We start from the raw sequence: 17,788 nt of genomic DNA, 5'->3' as shown, positions 1-17,788 counted from the left end.
CCTTGTTTCAAAATCCAAACCTGTATTAATTTTTTTCTTCTGTGGAACATAAAAGGCAAATGACAGCCTCAGTCACCATTCACTTCCATTATATGGGGGAAAAAATGCAACGAAAGTTAATGGTGACTGAGGCTGCTGAATACATGTAGCATTTATTAGCGGTGCTGGCCGTTTCTGTTCACGTTTATGTGTTGTATCTTGTGTTTTTGTTTTCTGAAACTTAATAAAAAACAGATAATCACAAAAGAAATGGTGACTGAGGCCTGGGTAGCTCAGCGATTAAAGACGCTGACTACCACCCCTGGAGTCACGAGTTCGAATCCAGTGCATGCTGAGTGACTCCAGCCAGGTCTCCTAAGCAACCAAATTGGCCCGGTTGCTAAGGAGGGTAGAGTCACATGGGGTAACCTCCTCGTGGTCGCTATAATGTGGTTCTCGCTCTCGGTGGGACGTGTGATGAGTTGGGCGTAGATGCCGCGGAGAATAGCGCGAAGCCTCCACACGCGCTATGTCTCCGCGGTAACGCGCTCAAAAAGCCACTTGAAAAGATGCGCTAAAATTCTGATCTCCTTATGATGTTTTACAGAAGAGAGAAAGGCATCCGAGTTTGGAACAACATGAGAGTGAGAAAATGATGACAGAATTTAAATTTTTGTGTAAACTATCCCTTTAAAGACCAAAGTTACTCATAAGTTCAGAAATGACTTTGTATCTTGTTCTGTTATGACTAGTAGTCGACCAATATGAGTTTTTCAATGGCCGATACCGATATCTAGAGAGCAGGATGGCCGATATAAATGGCGATAAACATAATTCAATTTAACAACAGCAAATCAGATGTACACAAAATTTCTAAGTGAAACAAACACTTCATCTATGCAGTATTTACTCAAATTTGCATAAACTTGAAAAGAAAAAAACCTTGGAAAAAAAAGTGTTGACTCTTTGTTAACAAATCCATTGGTAGAACTGACAGAAGGAAATTTAAACACTTCTGTTAATCAGCCAAGCGAACACGGTTATTGGCATGGCCGATATATCGGTCTATCTCTAATTATGAATATTGAAATACAATCCAACAAAAAAGGCATTTCTGATCTTTCCAGGTTTGAAGCCTAGGCAGTGGTCTGAAGAGGCCTCCATTGTGTTCAGGAATCATGTTGAGAAGAAGCCTCTGGTGGCCCAGCTAGAATCAGTGCAGGAGGCGTCACAGCCCTGGGATCGCAAGGTTGTTATCTACCTTGTGGACACTTCACAAGAGGAAAGAGACATTTGGCTGCATGACATCATGGCTGAATTCACAGATGAGCTCACCAATGCAGCATAGAAGCCTCTTATAGCTGTTAGAATGATGTTGAGGGGTGATCATTAGTTCTATCCTGGGATGCTATAGACTTTCTTTTTTTGCCAAATGTGACTTGGATGCAGATCTGCGTAAGCAAATGTGAATCATAGAGTTTAAACTTATCCAAAATTATTGCAAATTATAGTAACTTTTTTTGCTGCCTGTCTGAAAACCTCTGTGGGCTATTGCATTTGACAGTTTATCTTTGCTTTTTTCTCTTAATGCAATAAAGGCAAGATTTTATCTTACAGTGGCAAGAAAAAGTATGTGAACCCTTTGAAATAAGATGGTTTTCTGGATTAATTGGTCATAAAATGTGATCTCATCTTCACCACAAGTATAGACAAACACAATGTGCTTAAGCTAACAGCACACGAAACAATTATAATCTTTTATGTCTTTATTGAACACATCCCATTAAACAATCACAGTGCTGTGGAAAAAGTAAGTGGTGGATCCACCTAAAGCAGCAATAACCTAAACTAAGCATTTTCAGTAGTTGTGGATTAGACCTGCATGATGTTCAAAAGGAATTTTGGACTATTCTTCCTTACAGAACTGCTTCAGCTCAGTTAAATTCTTAGGAAGTCTGGTGTGACTGGCTGTCTTTAAGTAATTTCACACATCTCTATTGGGTTAAGGTCTGGGCTTTGACTTGGCCACTCCAAAATGTGGATTTTCTTTTTTTGAAGCCACTCTGTAGTGAATTTACTTGTCCTACTGCATCACCCAACTTCTACTGGCGCACAGCCACCCTGACATTATCCTGTAGGATATCTCGATAAACTTGAGAACTATTTCTTACCTCGAAGATGGCAAGCGGTCCAGGCCCCGAAGCAGCCCTAAATCAAGATGCTCCCTCCACCATACTTCACCGTTGAGATGATGTTTTCATGTTGGTATGCGGTGCCTTTATGCCATACGTAGTGCTGTGCATTTTCCCCAAACAATTCAACCTTAGTTTCATCAGTCCACAAACATTTTTCCCCTTAGCATTGTGGAGCATAAAGGTTGTCTTTGGCAAACTTTAGGCATGCAGCAGTGTTTTTGTCGGAAAGCAGTTTTTAATTCATTGAGCATTCTGCGGTGTGCCCTTTGAGTCCTCTTGGATGGACAGCCACTTCTAGGGAGAGTAGCCACAGTACTAAATTGTGTTTAACTGTGGAAAGATGAATATCTAAGCTCTTCGAGATAACTTTGTAACCCTTTCCATCTTCATGCAAAGCAACAATTTTTGATTGTAGGTCTTCTGAGATTTCTTTTTTGCGAGGCATGGTCCATGTCAGCAGATGATATTCTTGCATATTCTTGTGAATAGCAAACTCAAAATGTTTGAGTGCTTTTTATAAATCAAAGTAGCTCTAACCCACACCTACAATCTTGTTTCATTAATTGGATGCCAGGTTTGCTAACTCTTGAATCTAATTAGAATACAATAATTTGTGTGCTGTTAGTCAAAACAGATTGTGTTTGTTCATTATTGTAACTTAGATGAGGCTCAAACCAGATTTGAAGACAAATTCATACATAAATGCAGGTAATTCCAAAGCGTTCACATACTTTTTCTTGCCACTGTATATGGGACCTACAGTAAAAATGCAGCTATACCTAACCTTGAATCTATATATCCCCTTATATTTAATTATTCTAATTGTTTAAATAGATTATATCTGTTTGACTGTCCAGATTGTATCTTGAATGTTCTCTGTGATGGCATGCTTCAGGTATAGCATGTTAAAAAAAAAAAAGCTGCCAGTTTACCACTACTCTGTATGGTCCATTAGAGACTAACAACGCACAATCTGCTCTAACTTGCACCAAGCTGATAGTTTGTCATTTCCAAAATTGTTTACATGACTCTAAGGATCTGAAAAGTTGTGTACAAGGCTAGAGGAACATACCTGTAATTTCCTCTGTGAATATGGCAAAGACGTTCTTGCTCCAAACGTAATTGAGCTTTATTTATTTAGCTTTTATTTTCTTTGTGTCTTACTAATAGTGTACTGTAGGCATGTTTGGGGTTGCTAAAATGTGATCATGCAATGTGTTTATTTCCATAGCAATGGCATAACAAATTATTGAGTTTTATTACCCAAGTATGACCTTGTAAATTAAATTGAGACTTTAAAAAATTGTTGATGTAGGATTTAACCTGTGTTTAACTACAGATGCTAAATATTTTCAGAAATAAAAAAAGAAAAAAAATCCCTCGTAGTAGCCTTATATTTAAACGTAAGGAATAGAGGTCCTTCACCTTTTAAATGACATCTGAAGTGTGTAATTAAAAAAATAAACTTTTTCTGAAAACTCTCCCATCTTCTGCTGATCAAACAGACAGACAGTCCCGCCCCCAACTGAGACACAGAGACACAGCATTTACAGTTTTTGAGAAAATTGACTAACGAATGGCTTGCTTAAAGTTGTCTCCGCATAGGAGAACGAATTTTAACACTGAAAAGTTACACACTTCAGCTTGTTCCAAATAAAAAAGTTTGTCTTTTACAATCTTTGACCATAATTTGCACCACCTTTCAAATTACTTCCCTTTTCCTCAGTTATTTTTTTCTTGTTGAACATCCTGCTTCACTTGGAAATACAACACATTATTGAAGTAAAATGGGTTACCATTTCATGTTGACTGACATACTGATGTAAAGCACTGCTTTCTTGATATACATCAATAACATGAGTCTTGCTTTAGAAAAGATTTTAATTAATCACCAGTGTTTATTCACATCATGCATTCATTCATATCCATTCGTCATCAAAATGTGAAAATTTAAATACAAACTAATGATATGATGATTGAGGTTTTTCAGAGATTTGAAAGAGGGGAGACATATCTTGTGTTGGTTTGGTGATGGAAGGAGAAGTTGATCACATAATTTGACCCCTTTGTGACATCACTGCAGTTCATCGATTAGTAGTCGACAGCACTCACCCACTTTAGCTGGATCAGACACACTAGCATATTTAGAAATCTGAGACTTGACACCCAAAGATCGTGCAAGGTCCTTTGCAGTGCTGTCCCCAGCCACTGTGGTCCCCAGGGCCACAAGCAGCCTGAAGACAGCCTCTTTGTCCTGCACTACCTCTAAGGCAGTGCTGGCCACTGACAAGCACTGTGCTTTTGCCTCTATCTCAGCTGGTTGACCGTACAACCTTCCAGCGTAGTTTAGCACCAGGGTGGCCAGCGCCACATGGATGTTCTTGTTGCAGACCGTGCAGAGGTCCCCAGCCCGGGAGAGGACTGCGTCACGTTGGCCTAAAAGGAGAGCGCGACCATGGGACCCGGAGAAACAGTTGCAGAGTGTGCGGAGTGCCAGCAACTGATTTGCAGGTCGACCCTCAGGAAACATGAGGCCCAGGAGATGGTTACAAAGACTGGCACCCTCAGTTCCACCACAAAGCTGTGCATTGACTTCAGGGTGGCGCACAGCCAAGCGTAGGATGTCCAATACAGGAAAGACAATGTCTAAGAGAGGAATCAGATGAGTAGATTGACTGATTGAGCAAGCTTTTGCAGAGTACTGGTGTCTGGCTGAGAAAGTATTCTGATTTACAGTGCAGCAATCTTGGATCAAATGATACTTTTCTGAAACTTGTTTTAAATGAACTGTTCTCTCAAAAATGAAAAGTGTGATCTGTTTGCTGATTTCAATATAATAGCAGTTGATAGTGATTCACTTTAAAGCTTAAAAAACACCCAAAAGTGTTCTTAAAGCAGTCAATGCGACACATGCACCTCATTAGAAGTCGTCTAAAGGCATAAGATAACTTTGTCTGATTTAGCCGAAATTTAAGTCGTTGTTAAATTGAATCAAAGTAAAAAGAGCTCAAATCCAATATGGTTAAAAGTCAATAATGTCTTCACAGGTTCTTTCATATCTAGTGACAAAATGTACTGTGGCTGAGAAGTGCACAACACAACCAAATTAGCAAAGCAAATAAAAGCTGAAACACGACGGAAAAGCCACAGCACAAAGAAATTAAGGCACAGCACAGCAAAATGTACAGAAATAAATATTTTTTAAGCACAGTATTTTCAGTAGTGTGACTCAGTGCATGAGAGATCGTGAGGCTGCTCGGAAGATGCAGAGAGCTGCATGTTTCCTCTGTGCGCTTCGCTGTCCGAGCGGGGGCTAAGCAAGAAAAGCTGCAGGTACTGTGACGTCATTTTCGAACAAATGTTGATTAAGTTATGTACACTGGCCAGTAACTTGTTGGGTTTCTACCAGAACTCAGAGCAATTAAGGACAAATAAGTACAGTGTTTTTATAACTTTTTCTTTTCTGATCATTTAGGTTTTTGTTCTACTTTAATAATTTTGTCATGTTGTCATTTCATTGTGTTATCGCTTATTTCCATCTTATTGTGGCTTAATTTCTTTGTGTTGTGTCTTATTTCCATTGTGTCGTGGCAAAATTTTTCGTTGTGTTGTGGCTCATATCCATTGTGTCTTAATTTCTGTTGTGTCATGGCATAATTTAGTTGTGTTGTGCCTTATTTCCATTGTGGCTTAATTTCCGTTGTGTTGTGCCTTAATTTCCGTTTTGTCGTGGCTTAATTTCCGCTTTGTTGTGGCTTAATTTTATTGTGGCTTAATTTCCGCTTTGTTGTGGCTTAATTTTGTTGTGGCTTAATTTCCGAGGTGTTTTGGCTTAATTTCCATTGTGTTATGGCTTAATTTCCGAGGTGTTTTGGCTTAATTTTGTTGTGGCTTAATTTCCGAGGTGTTTTGGCTTAATTCCATTGTGTTATGGCTTAATTTCTTTTTCTTGTGGCTTAATTTCCGTTGTGTTGTGGCTTAATTTCCATTTTGTCGTGGCTTAATTTTGTTGTGGCTTAATTTCCAAGGTGTTTTGGTTTAATTCCATTGTGTTATGGCTTAATTCCATTGTGTTATGGCTTAATTTCGTTTTCTTGTGGCTTAATTTCCGTTGTGTTGTGGCTTAATTTCCATTTTGTTGTGGCTTAATTTTGTTGTGGCTTAATTTCCATTTTGTTGTGGCTTAATTTCCGTTGTCTTGTGGCTTAATTTAGTTTTCTTGTGGCTTAATTTCCATTGTGTTTTGGCTTATTTCCATCGTGTTGTGGCTTAATTTCCGAGGTGTTTTGGCTTAATTTCCATTGTGTTATGGCTTAATTTCCATTGTGTTATGGCTTAATTTCCATTGTGTTATGGCTTCATTTCATTTTCTTGTGGCTTAATTTCTGCTTTGTCGTGGCTTAATTTCCGTTGTGTTGTGTCTTAATTTAGTTGTGTTGTCTTATTTTCGTGGTGGCTTAATTTTGTTGTGTTGTGGCTTAATTTCCATTTTATTGTTGCTTAATTTTGTGTGTGGTGTCTTATTTCCATTGTGTTGTGGCTTATTTCCACTGTGTCTTAAATTCCGTTGTGATGTGTCTTAATTTAGTTGTGTTGTCTTATTTTCGTGGTGGCTTAATTTCGTTGTGTTGTGGCTTAAATTTGTTGTGTTGTGTATTAAATTCCATTTTGTTGTGTCTTATTTTCATGGTGGCTTAATTTCGTTGTGTTGTGGCTTATTTCCATTGTTTCTTAATTTCAGTTTTGCTGTGGCTTAAATTTATTGTGTAATGATAAATATACAGTCAGTAGTATCAGTCAGTAGTAAATACAAGTAGTATCTGTCACCACGCTTTACTGAACGAGCGTCACTCTGCCAAAACACACACACATAAACGCGCAGAGGATTATGATGCGCTGCTCAGCGCAATATGTGGTCGCTCCACACAAACTCCATCTCAGATGTAGAGGATCAATAGCTCTGTCCATCTAACATGCATTGAGAACAGCATCGGACAAGCACTTTACCAGATGTTGAATAAGTAGTGTATTACACTACTGTGAATTTGTGAATATTATTATTTTTTTTAGAAATTACAATAACTAATTGGGTTCCAAAAATTACTCTGTGATTGAAAAGTGGATTGATATACTAATAAAACTAAAATGAAATAAATAAACAACACAGAGAGAGAGAAAGAGAGAGAGAGAGAGAGGAGAGAGGGAGAGGGAGAGGGAGAGGGAGAGGGAGAGAGAGAGAGAGAGGGAGAGAGAGAGATCTGAAACCATTTACAAGTCCAGATACAGGTTAAAATGTGTGAAGTGAACTGGCTTCTTTTCTACTGAAGACTTCCACTGGAATTACTGTTATTTTTGCTATCTTATGTAATTGTTTTTTGTTTTCCTATTTTATAATGAAATATTGTATTGTTAGAGGTTTTTGTTTCTTTACACAAAGAGTACTCCAAATCAGTTCCACACAGTGAATTATAGATGTTCTAAACTCATTAAGAAAAAAACAACACTGGTATCAGATCGGCCGATACTGATAGTTCAGGTATCGGGAGAGAAAAAATGTTATCGCTTCATCCCTACTTTAAAATATATCCTTTTGTGTTCCCCAGAACAAAGTCATATGAGTTGGGAACGATTTGAGGACAAGAAAATTGACAATTTTCATTTTGGGGTGAACTATTCTTTTAAAGTAATGAAACTGCTTTGACATCTCTGGAACAATGGCTGAATTTCACTATCATACCCTCTGGCCAGTGGCTGGTCCTCCAGAGAACGGTTATCTGATCTGCAGTGGGCTGTTCCTGACTCAGATTTAGGTCTGTAACTACGAGCAACAACTTCTTCAGACAGTCCAGTGCTCCTTCGCTCAGCTTGTGATCCTCAGGGGCAGTGTTATTCAGCTCCCGAAGCTTACCTATCATACAGAAGATGACCAGCAAAGAGAAGCCTTTAAAAGCAATGTAACTGCACTACATTTCCACACACATCATACTGGGGACTCAAGGGGCAATACAAGAGAGATTTTTCCAAATCTATCTTCATATATTAAGTCTTCATTACATTCTGGTGTAAAAACATCACTTACCAAGAATCTGAATGGCATTAGCTTGTTCAAACATAACTCCATCTGTGTTAGGGAAGTAGATGTTTGTTGTAGCTTTTTGGAGTGAAGCAGAGGAATAGGCACTACCACCTAAAGGGCATCAGGAGATACATTAGTGTATAATATTCATTTGTGTGTGTGCTAAAATAAATGCAGCTGTACATCTGTATATTATATGTATTTTACCAGTAAAAGGATCAGCACCTGAGGGCACTGTGCCTGTGGATCCTGACCCAGGTACATACCGCCCTGCTCCTACACAAAAACACAAAAATCTCTCATTTATCTTCATTTTCATACTAGCAAATATCAAAGTATTGTGAAAACAGCTTACCTGTGAACGGATCAGCTCCGAACCCCTGACTGCCACCACCTGAACCTGGGATGTACCGTCCACCACCTGAGAACAGAGAAAGGATTTATAACACACAACAGTCTTTAACTTTAGCTAAATAAGGTTAGAAAATTATATCAAAAAGGAAGTTTCTCAAACCTCAAGTACACATCACAATAACTGTTCTCAGTTCACTTCATTTGCAACTATTTAAGTCTTCAGTCTAGGGCCCTGATGTGGATTTCTACCGACATGACGTTGAGTAAATGACAGAATTTTCATGTGGCAACCAGCCAGTGGTTTGTCCACACCATAAAACATCTATCTCTTTCAAACTATGTGCCTAGGTTTCAGGTGGGGTGGTTATGGATTAGTTCAGAGACTCAACAAGCTCTGCTGGTTACCTGTGAAGGGGTCTGCAGCTATGGCAGGGGCTGGCTCAAGAGTGTGGCCTTTAGAGTTCTCAATGATGAAGTTAGCCACCTGATCCAAGAACATGGGGCTCAAGTCATTCTTCTGCAGAAAGTTGTGTGCAGTGAGCCAGGGGTCATCCGTCACATTGTAAGGCAGCTTCATGGGTGGACCTCCTTCATTCACATCAATGGTAAAGACAAAGTCGTACTCCTTTAGGCAGAGAGAAATCATTGTAGTTGACAACAGGAAATATATAAAATGGGAAGTTGTGGCTATATAATAGTTCTACTGTGTATATTGTATTGACAGGCATATTAAGTGTCTCACCTTCCCTTCATACATCACTCTCTTTGAGCTCTGTGTAGAAGACCCACCCACTACATCTCCAATCTTCACCCAGCGCCCATCACTCATGCTCCACTGATACGCCTCGACATTAGAACCCTCCTTTATGAGCCTCGTCTGCCCGTCACGGTTACCTACATACATAACATACAATATGTATATTAAACTTTGTATTCATTTTGTACATAAACAAAGAAAACTCTTCATGTGAAGAAAGGTTTTACAACATATACAGTAGATATTCCACATGCACAGTTAAAATAATATACTGTACATTTCAAATGAAATAAATTGATTATAACAAAAAACGTGCTTTACACTTCAAGAAACAAATGAAAACTGCTGTGGATAGGTAAAGTTTGTCAAGACAAACTTTGATGTTGGCTTGACATACCTTGTCTGAATTTTAAACGGACAGACGATGGACGGGCAGACAGACAGACAGACGGATAGACAGACGGATGGATGGATACAGCGGACGGTGGACGGACGGACAGACAGACAGATAGATAGACAGACAGATATGACAGAGGAACAGACGGACAGACAGATAGATACGATGGACAGACATACAGACAGATACGACGGATGGATACAGCGGACAGTGGACAGACGGACAGACAGACGGATAGATAGACAGACAGACAGACAGACACGACGGACGGATGGATACAGTGGATGGACGGACAGGCAGACAGACAGATAGATACGATGGACAGACGGACCGACAGACAGATAGATAGATAGATACAATGGATGGACGGACAGACAGACAGACAGATACGACAGACAGACGGACAGACAGATAGATAGATAGAGATACAATGGATGGACAGACAGACAGACAGATACGACGGATGGATGGATGGATACAGTGGACAGATGGATGGACGAACGGATGGAAGAACAGACAGACAGACATAAATACAGTAGATGGATGGATGGATAGAGAGAGAGCGCAACTTAACCCTTAAATGCATGGTAATTTTCCCCAAAACTCTTACACATTCGGGTCTTTAGAGACCCGGCACTTATAGCTATCAAAAATGGATGTACAAAATGCCCCGACAGAGTAAAATTTAAAAAATATTTTCAAGACAATTAGAAAACAATAAAATAAAATATATTTTGATATATTTTGACGTTTTATTTTTCATCAATTAAAGAGATAATGCAACAAACCAGGACAAATCAAGAACAGTATTCATTATTTTCACACTGATATTTCATGAGATGCAACTGGCTGTCAAACACATATTGAGCTGCACATAACACATAATCTACACGTGTAATGTATGTGTAAATTGTGTGTAGCTTATGTGTATTTTCACAGGCACTTGTTGAGTCTAAATAGATGCACAACTTACATTATTTCAGTAGTACACCCAAATGACAATAGTCAAATCATACTTAACGTGTTGTACTTGCTACTAGTTTACTTCGATGTTGCTTCTTCATCAGATAGCAATGTCAAATGTAAATCAAGTAAATCACTGAAACATCAGTGCCACCTTGAGGAAGAAATAACATGTATATTTTATGTGTATATGCATATAAAATACTGATAATTCACTATTGTTGATAGTTCATTGTTGCACAGGAAGTCAACGTAATATAGTATTTATTTGTATGAATATAGTACTCATTTCTCTTGTAATACACAAAGAAATAGATATCCTGTGATAGTAAACTTAAATAGATATGAAATAATTAGAAAAGATATAATTTATGGAAGTGCAAAAATAAAAATAAAAACCCAACACTCTTACATACCTCAGGTCTCTAGAGATCCTATACACTTTTGGTATTTAAACCATTAACAATACTAAAAAGGTGTGGGCACAACTCCAAAAAATGGATGAGGTACAGGGGGTGGAATGAGGTCCCGGGTCTCTAAAGACCCAAGGTATGCGTTTAAGGGTTAAAGCAGATTAAAAGACTTTTGTGGGTTTGTTTACATTTGAATTTTTTGACAGTAAGAGTTTAAATTAACAAGCATTCCGTTGGCCCATTTGAACATTCCGTCAATGTAAGGCCACGGTTTGAAAACGCATCTTTTTCCTCTACGTTTTGGCCTTCTGTCCACACTGAGATGGTGTTTTTGACAGCGAAAACTGAGCTTTTTGGAAACGCTCTCCCTAGAGTTCATGTTGTAGTATTGGCAAAGGAAAATGGAGATATCTGAAAACGATGAAATATTTGTTGTCATTTGACACAGTTATGTAAACCATTCAACCCAAAACAATCAAGTTGGCAGCCCATGTTGTGCCTAATACATTCACTTTGATATGGTTGTTATAGATAAATGTTACCTTGTACAACCTTCACAATGCATTTACTTGGAATTGCTGTCCGGTGACGGAACACAAGGACAATAGTGTTTCAGACTGTACATGGATCGGCGATTTTTCGCATGCGCAGTAAGGGGATTTCAGGAGCTTTCATACGTTTCAGCATGGATGAGAAACTTTTGGAAAATGCCATTGTGGATGGAGAGTGTTTTGAAAAATATATATTTTTTTTAAATGTATCCGGATTAATGTGGACGTAGCCTAAATCTATGGGATTTTTCAGATATTTGATTGTCCGCTGCGTGAAAACCGTAAGTCCGATCAGTCAGAAAAGACTTGGCACACAAAGTCAGAACAGTCTGAAGGTCTGAACCAAGTTTGGTGGATGTAGCTTGAAAGCTCTAGGAGAAGTTAGTGTTAGAAATGTTGGTCTCTGTTTAGGGATTTTGAAAAAAGCCTGAACCAAGTTTGTAGAATAGCTGTCAATCCAACATAAAAAGTACTTTTAAAGCAATAAAAACTAAAGCATGGCACAGCAAAATCTGCTTACCTGGTTCATCCAGGTGCTCTCTGCCTGGCAACTCTTCTATCTTGATGTCACCCAGGTCTCCGGTCTTGGGGTCGATGATGGCTTTGGAGAGTTCGTCCTCGAAAGCCTGCAAGTCCTGAGCGCTTGCTACACGGTCCTCACTCTCCGTGAACACGCGGATAATGCCATCGCTTTGGAGAAGACATTTGCTATTGTCATGTGGAATTCGTGCAGGGTAAAGAGTATATTTAAATTACACTGCATTCATTTAAATGGCATAAATACCTGGCTCCAATAGCAATGTCTCCATTAGGCAGAATACAGCAACACCACACTGACTGAGCAGGCAGACGGACTGTCTGAGAACATTCCCCCTTTTTCCAGACCCTTACTGTTCTGTCCTCTCCTGTGCTTATAAAGTCTAGAGGAAAAAAAAAACAAACAAAAAAAAAACAATATTGGATCACAATAATATACGTACCCAAGGTATGTTAATATAAGTATGTATATCTCTCTTGAGTTTGTAAATATACAGAACCAGACAAAAGTTTGGACACACCTAAATAAATGTATGTTTTTCATAATCTTAAAGACCCTTATGCTTATGCTAAATGCTTGACACAATATATTACAAATACAAATTGTGCCTATGTATGGATTTCTTTACAAAACTTCCATTTGTGATGTTTGATAGTTTTTTATTATTTTATCCCCCCTTTCTCCCCAATTTGAAATGCTCAATTCCCACTGCTAAATAGGTCCTTGTGGTGGCGTGGTTACTTGTCTCAATCCGGGTGGCGGAGGACAAGTCTCAGTTGCCTCCGCTTCTGAGATAGTCAATCCGCGCATTTTATCACGTGGCTCGATGTGCATTACACTGTGGAGACTCACAGCATGTGGAGGCTCATGCTATTCTCCGCGATCCACACACAACTTACCATGTGCCCCACTGAGAGCGAGAACCACTAATCGCGATTACAAGGAGGTTACCCCATGTGATTCTACCCTCCCTAGCAACCGGGCCAATTTGGTTGCATAGGAGACCTGGCTGGAGTCACTCAGCACACCCTGGATTCGAACTCGCGACGCCAGGGGTGGTAGTCAGCGTCAATACTCGCTGAGCTACCCAAACCCTCCATGTTTGATAGTTCTGATGACTTTACTATTATTGTAAAATTATTTAGGAATAAGTCGGTGTGTCCAAACTGGTACTGTATGTATATCATGCCCAACCTTGAGTTTTTGAGAAAATAAAGATAAGCACCTTGCCCATTGGGAAAGACAGCAATGCTGTAAATATAGTTAGTATGACCGTAGTAAACCTGCACGCATTCACCCGTCACCATCCACCGTCTAATGCTGGCATCATTACTGCAAGAGAAAAACTCCACGTCGCTTATCACCGCAAGTCCTCGTACACAGTCCTCATGACCTGCAGGACACAAAATACATGTTTAAAACAGCTTACAAAACCATGTTATAAAAAAACAGAAACATTTACTCCTAGAAATTCTCACCACAATTACTATGAATGGTGATCCCTGCTGGAGGTCCTCTGGAAAGAAATGAGCTTCACATAACTACTGTGATGCACATTTCCTTGTTTAAGCATTAAAGGTGTCAGTTAAACCAATGTACCTGTGTAGGTCTTCTCACAGTGACCAGCTTTCCATAACTTGATGGTTTTGTCTGCTGATCCAGAAAGCATCAAGCCCTGCTCCGGCAAAATGACCACAGCCCATACGGCAGCTGTGTGTCCCTGAGAAGAGAAGCAGTCGGCACATTAGTGCATACTTACACTGTACTGATATTGACTGCAGTCAACATGGGTATGTCTGAGATATTCTTAAAGGGACAGTGCAGGGGGGAAAAAAGTACACTAAAGGAGCAACACATTTTTCATCAAGAACTTTGTCACTTCACCTGTAGGGTCATCATGCACTTGTCACTGAGCCAAACTTTGGCTGTAGTGTCCCATGAGCCACTCAGTAATGTGCCAAACTTGCCAGCTGAGAGTGTGCAAACTGTGGACACACACATAGAAACAGCAGGAATGGTTTGCAACCCTGTGTATGAATCTATCGATGCCAGCTCATGACAATCTGCATGCAGTCACACCACAATAATAAAGTGAATTCATTTGCAATGGAGGGTACCTGTGTTTTTATGACCCTTGAGGGTGAACAAGGGATCTGGTCGGTCTAATGAAAACACACAGATGTTGTTGTCGTGTCCTCCAGTGGCAACCAATCCCCGGGGATATGTTTCAGTAGGAGCAATGATACACACACAAGACACAAAGTTGGCATGGCCGTTCATACAGTGCATCTCTGTAAAGCCCATGTTCTCACTGCAGAAAAAAAAAAAAAAAAAAAAAAATTGTAAATAGAATTAAAAAATGTTTTTTATTATTATTATTTTACATATACCCCACATTGTATACTAATGATTTCCTAGAACTATGATTTTATTTATTTAACTTTTTCTTCTGTTTTATGTAATGTTTTTCCCTTTTAAGAAATGATTTCTGCATTCAGTTCTATGCGTTTATATATTCCTTTATTTTACATTTAACCTACATTCTATATATGAATGTTTTAAAGGGGCCATGTAATGAGGAATCAAATTTTCCTTGATCTTTAGACATTTAAGAAGTCGTTCTCCTATAAAAACATACTGTAAGTTTCAGAACTCAAAACTTTCTCCTCACTGCAAAAACATTATTTGTCGAAATCAAGCTGCCAAAATGACTCGTTCTCTACTTCCTCGTAACATTTGCATCTCACGGCCTCCACAACAACTCATCAAAGCCTAATTTACAATAAAACTTCCATATCCCCGCCCAGTAGTGGTGAACATATATAAGTGTAGATCAATCCCATTGTTTACAAAAATTTCCATGCGTAAGTGGTGGCAGAAAGCCGGTAGACTGCTGTGTTAGATTTGACAGATTAGACGATAAAAAAAAATACGACACAAAACCATCATAAATACACAAATATTCTTAGCTATACAATTATTATCATGTTATGAGTTAATAACATATCTGTAATAATGTTCGCTTTATATGTTTGCTGCAAAGCAGTGAGTTGAAATGATCTCCTCAGTCCAGTCAGCTCTGCTGATGGTTTGAAGCCACAGCCGTCTACGAGAAACCTCGAAATAATTTTTCAACAACGGAATCCGATAAAAGTTTGTTTGCGCACGGTTCCTGCCACCACTTCCACGTGTGACATAAGCGGTGGCGTTGACAAAGGACTGATCTATAGAGAGCAGGTCAGCCAAGAGCCAATCATAACAATGGACATAGCCTGTCAAGTCTTAAAGGAGAAGCAGCACCAAAACTGAGCGTTTCTGACAGAGGGTCAGAATTAGAGAGGAAAATGATCATGTTTTACAGATATATGACTGTTTTTTTGTGCAAACAAATTTACTAATGTTATAAGTGGACCTCAAGGAACATATTAAAATAATATTTAAAAAAAAAAAAAAAAGTAATGTCATGACCCCTTTAATGAAAAGTTAACAGGCTTGAATAGTGTTTCTTTCCATTTTTCTCCATTTATTTTAAAATGTATTATGAATTAAACCTGTATTGTATAACCTGCAATACTGTAATACTACTCTTGTTTAACACAGTTAAAACCAGCCTGAACTGGTTAGCTGGTCGCCCAGTCTGGTCAGGCTGGTTTTATAGGGGTTTTGGGGCACTTTTTAGCTGGTCAGACTGGGAGACCAGCTCCAACCAGCTAAGACCAGACAACCTTAGGCTGGTTTTAGCTGGTTTCACCAGGGAACGCTTTGGCAATGCTCCACACCAATAGTTATCCCAATCAAGCTCAGCTGAATTAAACTGAACAGTTCAATTAAATTAAATAGAGCTGAATTAAACTGATCTGGGAACTGCACTGAATTCAGAGAACGTCCAGAGCATCAATGGAGCGTTTTCCAGATGGGTCGCTGACAGAAACAAAATGACATTTTCGTATATGGTATGATGCTCGTGAGTTGACTTTCGCTTGATATGGCAACCCATTTCATTACATTGACATACTATGAACACCGTTAACCACTCAGCTAAGTAACCAACGAGTACTAAAGTGAACTAACAAGTACAAGTAACTCTAATAGGCATGATGTGTAAAGGAATCTGGTGATGGTGTACCTCGAGTTTGGAACCCAGACCCGGGCGGTCCGGTCTCTGGAGACAGACACAAACGCTCCGTCAGGATATGCGGCAGCGACGAGACCCCTGACATCCATCTCGTGTGCAGGGAGAGAGCAGCGCAGTCTGTATGTGTTACTGCAGGCCATTATTAATGATGAAGAGTCAATGAAAGACAGCGAGCACTGCAACACTGCACACATAAACACACGACACAATAAAAGCCCTGCTATGACACAATATCATTTCAATATTCATATCAATATTACCTTTTAAAATATAAAAGCACCATATTTTTCTTCTGTATTTTATGTATTTTTATAAACGTGAATTATTTTTAAATACAGCGAACTCTGACTAATAATGAACGTTAGACTTGTATATAATATGTGAACTTTACCCCGGAAAAGCATGTTTGAGTTCATTTCTGTCTTTCTCGGGTGAGGTGAATAACAATCATGCCCAGTAATACAAGGATAACGCTTATATTTGGAGGGTTCGTTGCTGCCGTTGCAGTGGCATTTTATCCGATATTATATAATAGAGTAAGTAGCACTGCATTGGAAAAAGTCAGAGAAAGAGAAAAAAAAGATAAGAAGATATCATATATTAAAGGAATATTCCGGGTTTAATACAAGTTAAGCTCATTCGACAGCATTTATGGAATAATATTGATTACCACAAAAGTTAATTTTGACTTGCCCCTCCTTTCTTTAAAAAAAGCAAAAATCTGAGTTACAGTCAGATACTTACAATTGAAGTGAATGGGGGCCAATTCGTTAATGTTAAAATACTCAACGTTGCAAAAGCATAGGCACATGATGTGAACAATATACGTGTTAACCACTGATCTATATGGTGTTAACATGATTTTAGTGTGATAAAATCACTTACTAACCTGTTCTGTGTAAAGTTATAGCCAATTTTACAACTTCGTTGCCATGACGATGTAATGTCAACAAACTCTAAGACAACCGCAAAAACAACAGTTCGCACAACTTTACAGCTTAAATAATATAATGAGTTTTATCAGAGAAATTAATGCAAGTGCATTTATAAAATTATAAGCTTCACATTTCTGCCTTCCCATTCAATTCCATTGTAAGTGCCTCACTGAAAACTTGATTTTATAATTTTATTTTATTTTTATTTTTATTTTACATAATAGGTCTTTATCACAGTCTGTCTGTCTTCACATCCGGCTCAGAATAGTAGCGTAACCAAACATCAGCCCATAGATCTGTCTATGGACAATTGGCAGTTTTATTAAATAATTAAACCAACTATAGTATCTGAGGGGCGTTCAAAGTTTTACAGGTGTTGTGTTGAATTCTTTTTCCCCGTCGGGATCTGTTTCCCCCCAGCAGATCTGAATGGGGGGGAACAGCATCTGATGGTAACATTCTCCGCTGTCAGAATGCGTTCCCCCATGCACAAAC

At 38.9% G+C, this 17,788-nt stretch overlaps 2 protein-coding genes across 8 annotated transcripts in view; one reads left to right on the top strand and one right to left on the bottom strand.

The window, feature by feature from the left end:
* The window catches only part of LOC127455500 (tudor domain-containing protein 7B-like), a 42,722-nt gene extending 39,161 nt beyond the window's left edge, over window positions 1-3,561 (top strand). For 2 of the 6 annotated variants that reach the window (XM_051723464.1, XM_051723456.1), the window contains one exon: window positions 1,107-3,561. In XM_051723464.1, the coding sequence (XP_051579424.1) occupies window positions 1,107-1,327 (221 nt within the window). In that variant the 3' untranslated portion in view covers window positions 1,328-3,561. The remainder of the gene's footprint in view (window positions 1-1,106) is intronic. The other 4 variants (XM_051723491.1, XM_051723495.1, XM_051723473.1 and 1 more) reach the window with 3 other exon arrangements.
* Window positions 3,562-4,043: 482 nt separating this feature from the next.
* On the bottom strand, window positions 4,044-16,551 carry LOC127414180 (phospholipase A-2-activating protein-like). Of its 2 annotated transcripts, none has more exons than XM_051651985.1 (14): window positions 16,350-16,551; window positions 14,341-14,534; window positions 14,108-14,208; window positions 13,823-13,943; window positions 13,449-13,616; window positions 12,470-12,605; window positions 12,206-12,375; window positions 9,347-9,498; window positions 9,010-9,229; window positions 8,606-8,671; window positions 8,458-8,526; window positions 8,254-8,361; window positions 7,912-8,082; window positions 4,044-4,820 (listed from the first exon to the last, which is right to left on the bottom strand). In XM_051651985.1, exons 1-14 carry the CDS (start codon window positions 16,496-16,498, stop codon window positions 4,249-4,251), a joined length of 2,397 nt encoding a protein of 798 aa, XP_051507945.1. In that variant the 5' UTR covers window positions 16,499-16,551; the 3' UTR covers window positions 4,044-4,248. The 2 variants fall into 2 exon arrangements, with proteins under 2 accessions (XP_051507945.1, XP_051507954.1); XM_051651994.1 differs by having other exon boundaries at window positions 8,476-8,526.
* Window positions 16,552-17,788: the final 1,237 nt, after the last annotated feature.

Source organism: Myxocyprinus asiaticus, chromosome 2 (genome assembly GCF_019703515.2).
Source record: "Myxocyprinus asiaticus isolate MX2 ecotype Aquarium Trade chromosome 2, UBuf_Myxa_2, whole genome shotgun sequence".
Classification (NCBI taxonomy): Eukaryota; Metazoa; Chordata; class Actinopteri; order Cypriniformes; family Catostomidae; genus Myxocyprinus; species Myxocyprinus asiaticus.
The sequence above is the reverse complement of the archived record's forward strand: the minus strand, read 5'-3'. Positions and strand labels throughout refer to the sequence as shown.

Bases quoted from the DNA above. Each gene is read 5' to 3' on its own strand.
- LOC127414180 (XM_051651985.1), bottom strand. From the start codon at position 16,498: ATGGCCTGCAGTAACACATACAGACTGCGCTGCTCTCTCCCTGCACAC. The intron at 13,617-13,822 runs GTACATTGGTTT...TGTGTCCTGCAG, and splicing joins CTGTGAGAAGACCTACACAG to GTCATGAGGACTGTGTACGA. The intron at 8,083-8,253 runs GTAAGTGATGTT...TCTGTATGATAG, and splicing joins TAATGCCATTCAGATTCTTG to GTAAGCTTCGGGAGCTGAAT.